Consider the following 5,209-nt stretch of genomic DNA (forward strand, 5'->3'; position numbering starts at 1 on the left):
CTGACATGTACTCCACCATTGGTAGGGAACCACTTTGGAACCATGGTTTCTTAACGATCGATGAAAATAATAACTACATGTTGCATATTATTGTGGGATCGATCTCATATGTAATATGTTTTTGTTGATAGTACGTACTATTAATCTTGATACTGTAGCAGACAAATCAACATTATATACAATATTGAAGAAGTTTCAAAATTCAAGTTTAATAGAGACAAGTAGTTTATAATATATACTCAGAATTGCGTTCCAGTCTTTTAAATTGCGAGACTAACTGACTTGCATAAATTAACAAAAATGTATTTCTTGAATCAATCCTTAGATTTTCTATTAATAGAAGAAAGGTATCCCTGCCAGAAACAATTAAGCTGAGATAGTGTGCTATATATCATCAAATACTTGTACGTATAATGCGCAGACGGCGATTGAAATCTCTAACACAAATTGAAAGAAGACTTCCATTTCATTTTCTCGAATCCACGATAAGATGTCAATAAAAAAAGACAACCATGCACAAGAGGCTGCAAAGTAATCAGCTGATCGAGGTTATAATATTTATTCCCAGACCACATTGAAATTTTATTACACCAAGTTAAAGAAGATGTAAGTATCAAAAAAAAGTTAAAGAAGATCAATCTAGTAAAATTGAAGAACCACATTATTGAAGATTGCTTCGATCCCACAAGCCTCAAATGAATAGTCTAAGAAGCTTTGTTCCCTGTAAATCATTAGTAGTACAATCTGCCGATGACGAACCACTTCTTGAAAACGTCGTTGTTTCCGAGCCTTCGACAGACGACGGCGTCGCCGCTCTGTCATGATCATCTCTACGCAACTCCGACGATGCCTTCAAACTAAGATTAAGATCAGGCCGTTCGTCATCGTCGTTGAAAGCCAATACCGCTGGCCGCCTCTCTCTGGTCGAGTACTTAGAGAAATAGCCCTCGTCCCGCCGTTTTTGTCTAACGTGGTGAACGGCACGACGACTGTACTCTGGAAGTGGCTCCAATGCGCCGCCGTTCAGCACAGTCTCTACCGCAGCTTGGCAGACCTTCCAGTTCCCAGCTAAGAGAAGCCCCGTTGCTCCGTTCACGGGATTTATAGTCCTCCCCACAGCCTCAAACAGCAAAGATTGAAACAAAGCTGAAACAAACAATCAAGATCATTATCATCGATGCTTCTCTGGATGTAACTAGTATCTAATAGAGTTGGCTATATCATGTTGACATACCGGGTCTTTGGTTTTCAGAGACGGCGTTGATGAAGGAGAGGAGGCTGGCGCGGCCAAAAAACTTGGCAACGAAGACGGTGGCGTGAGATTGAGCTTGAGGGTCTTCTATCCACTCTATACATTGACGTAGCATGCAATTCTCGCTGCAACCCTTTCGTAGAATTCGGCATCCATTGCAGCTCATCTTCCCAGCATCAATTATAGTTTTTATCATCCAAATGGTTTATTCCGACCAATGGACGGTGAAGTGTAGCTTAGTAATGATGAGCCTGCGTTTTTGGTAATTGAGAATATGAGATTATGTGGGAGTGTTTTTGTGTTGTGATTTAGGAGCTTACCTGTATGGCTTTATATATATAGGTATAGTGAGAGTGCAGTCGGATAGAAGCTATTATCCACCCACCACAATTTTCCTCCCTCTTAATCATATCGTGTATGATTAATATTTAAGTTTCTCATGCACTATATATGAATGTTAGTATTACATACTTTCTAATCCCTGCATTATACATCGAACGATTTTCACTAATTACATCTATTATAATATATAACCAATGAAAATTGCACCATATATATAGTATTGGCCTAGTTGAGTTCTTGGGTACACTATGGTTAAGTTAGGTCGATCAGATTGGGTTGAGTGCATAGTGATGACTGTGCTCATCCCTAGGGTTGTTTAGAGTTGTGTTCCAAGAAACTTGGTGATCATGGACGGCTGCGTGTCCCCGCGCAACGGTTGTGAATACCCAGTTCATTGATTCCTCCACCGTCGGATATATATCCTCTGCGTGGATATTATCTACAATCTAAAATCAGATTCTCGTTCTGTTTTCTCTTCTTTTTTTTTTAGTTCCCGATTGCACAACCTTGTAGCTCTCTTGTACTACTCATTGGACTCTTCCATGCAAAGCTAGCTAGAACAAGTTAATACGTTTTGGTGTTCTTACCTTTTTTTGCTGTTGGAGTAGAGTGCCTAAACAAATTCCATATAGCCATCTAACTCTAGTGCTAGTAAGTTCATAATAAATCTGTTAATTTTTTCACAACAATTAAGGAGTGGGGGTCTAGCTGGATTGAGTTTAACCCTCCAAAGGATCCAATTGAGTTGTGTATAGCTGTAGAGGCTCCAATAGAGTTGAGTATAGATGAGTTGAGTATAGATGTAGATCCATTCTTTTGGGAAAATTATTCTTTATTGTTTCACAATGGAAGAAGAATCTCCTTCTTTCTTTTCATAACAAAAGGCATGTTTAAATTATAAATAAAAATTCTATTGAGTCATCAATGGGATAAATTAAAAAATTAATCTAAATTAAATATCGAATAAAACACAACCATTGATTAATTTCCTTGCGGCTCTTGACCATTAGAGCGACCTCAAAATTAAGAGTTTAGCAACCTAAAAAATGCATGTTAAGTGTAATTACATAGCTATCGCCAAAAATACAAGTTAAGAAAATAAGAACTAAAACCCTAATTATATATGTAGTCATGAATTATTTGATAGTTCTTCGTAAATTACAAGATTAACATTAATTCTATTATGAGGTTTTATAAGCATGCATAAAGAAGATTTGTTTTTGAGCATTTTGTGAGTGGCAATTGTTTGGCTAAAAATTCAGGTGCATACAGCAATACGTGCTTACAAGGATTTAGGGCAATGGGCATCAAGGAAATTAAGTGAGAAAGCTAGGTATGGGCTAATTGATCGAAAATGACGATGGGGACGAAGTAAAAGACATTGAAATTTTGGTCGCGACTCGGGTACGTGTCATCTCTATCCTATTAGCCAGCTAGCTAAGACAAAACATGCTTATTAAACTGTATGATCATCAAAGTTTGTGGAGAATGGGATTCCAATATACACACTTAACTTTTCACAGCTCGATCACTTTAATTTGGCTTCATGCATCACCTAATGTATATAAGTGATTACTTAAGAAGATTAACTAATGCCCCTCGTGTGTTAGAAATGCGTCCTTTCAGGAGTTTGAAGGACATATGTGGTTTGGGAAGGACAATGGCCAAGACAAATTTACATATTGCTTTCCTTATCCTTAATCTCCCACTCTAGCTTCATTCTTCCCCAAAAGTTGGACATCATTAGTGTTTGACATGGGATTGACGCAAGTCTTTAACTTATATTTTAATTTTTCTTATTCACAGCGCCTCTAACTAGGGTTTAGGGTTCAATTACGAGAACTCTCAATGTTCACTCGGGTGCCTTCGAGAACGTAGACATTGGTGGACAGTGGTAGTCCATGGTTGTCGTCAGCTTGTAAGGTGCTTTGAGTCCAGCGATGAGCGCATGCATACAGTAAATACTATGGCAATGGTTAGAGCTCGATCGAGCTACATGTTTGAATGATGGGCATATATAGTTCGTATCATGAGTCATATTTCTTGCATTTTCTTCAAGGAGATGCAACAAATTAAAAGATTTTCTTATGATTTATTTTACCATTCAGAAGTTACGAGGAGCATAAAAGATATCAATACAATGAAGTTCTTAAAAATATGTTCCATCTCTAGAGTAAAGAACCAAAGACACCAAACGATCGTAGTAGCATGGTAAAACCCTTGCTTTTGTGCATGCATGTATGTTTGGGTTCTAACTTGGGAAATACGATAGATTAAAGCGCATGAATCACGTATGCTTAAGGGAAGCGTAATTATCTTCAGACAGACGGGGGGAAATGGTGAATTGTAGTGACGGGCAATCCTTAGCTAGCAATGAAGGTCCTTGTAATAAACATGCTGTATTTCGTCGATCTGAGCTCTGTCTTTTGTGCAACCGGAAGCTGTACGGATCAAATAAGCTGGTTTGGCAGAAACAAAGCTTTTGATCAGATATAGAAACAACCATCCAAAACACCCATCAATTCCAGTACAACTAAGTGAGATGAACAGAAACTTAGTTTATTACTCTAATCATATTAACTACTATAAATTCTTGGATACTGCTTGCCGCGGCACACAGATATGACCCCTTTTTTGGTCGGAATCGGACCTCATATATAGAGATGCAATCTTTGATCCTTTTCTTGGTTTCAAGTGAAAATCTGTCACCATGTATATATTAGCCCACGAAAGAGCCAAATTCCAGATAAGGAAAATGGATTCCGGAGAAACCTAATTCCTAAGACGATCGATCATTTCCATGCTAACCGAAAGTTAACTCTGGCTAAGATAATGCAGATTTCAGATTAGATTATTCCATGTCTATGCTGCAGGTTGTCAACCTATGAAGATAACAAATACTATGGAAATCATTTACCGTCTCTAAAACAGTTACACACGCACTGTTATCTTTGTTATTACAAAGTCAATTAGACAATCACTTAAGGCATAACGTTTAAAGTATCCATCAACGTACTGGGACTGCAACTTTTAATTTTAGTATAATTTTGAGATCCTAATTACGCCATTTCTATCTCATTTTAACATTGTGCGTTATGAGATTCCAATACAATATGAGGATGCATGTTTCTTTGACTCTTCAACGAGAGATCTCTACTCTCTAGCCAGTGCTAGGGTTCTATTCTATTTGTGATTATGCAAAAGCCGACTGATGATTTTGAACTTCAACTACCTTGTTTTTTACAATTTGTTTTTAAGAAAACCTTGTTTTTTACTTTATACAGCCTATTGAGCTCAAAGGTTTTAAACATAGGAGCAAGTTAGACCGGAAATGGCGAATGTATAATACAATGTCTAGTGCTCCTTGAGTAGAGTTACATGGGTTAATAGGCGGGATGTATAATACAGTGCTCCTTCAGTGCCTAATACAGTGTTGTTAGATAACCTCTTAGTTGATGTCCGAATCTTAGAGTCCAAATTGTGATTAACCTTCAAAATCATCAACCAAAATGGATTCACGTACTCTCCAAATCTCATTTTGTCCATCTACGCCCGAGTCTTCAGTTTTCAAACCCAACATAGTCCAGAATATAATGCAGCCATATACCCTTTAAC

The 5,209-nt window shown here is 37.6% G+C and overlaps 1 protein-coding gene across 2 annotated transcripts; it reads right to left on the reverse strand.

Annotated features, from left to right (window-relative positions):
• Positions 1 to 532: 532 nt before the first annotated feature.
• On the reverse strand, positions 533 to 1,636 carry LOC126782658 (LOB domain-containing protein 37-like). Of its 2 annotated transcripts, XM_050507954.1 has the most exons (3): positions 1,573 to 1,636; positions 1,235 to 1,503; positions 533 to 1,146 (listed from the first exon to the last, which is right to left on the reverse strand). In XM_050507954.1, exons 2-3 carry the CDS (start codon positions 1,446 to 1,448, stop codon positions 692 to 694), a joined length of 669 nt encoding a protein of 222 aa, XP_050363911.1. In that variant the 5' UTR covers positions 1,449 to 1,503; positions 1,573 to 1,636; the 3' UTR covers positions 533 to 691. The 2 variants fall into 2 exon arrangements, with proteins under 2 accessions (XP_050363911.1, XP_050363910.1); XM_050507953.1 differs by lacking the exon at positions 1,573 to 1,636 and having other exon boundaries at positions 1,235 to 1,565.
• Between the last annotated feature and the right edge of the window lie 3,573 nt (positions 1,637 to 5,209).

The sequence above is a fragment of the Argentina anserina genome, chromosome 2 (assembly GCF_933775445.1).
Source record: "Argentina anserina chromosome 2, drPotAnse1.1, whole genome shotgun sequence".
Taxonomy (NCBI): domain Eukaryota; kingdom Viridiplantae; phylum Streptophyta; class Magnoliopsida; order Rosales; family Rosaceae; genus Argentina; species Argentina anserina.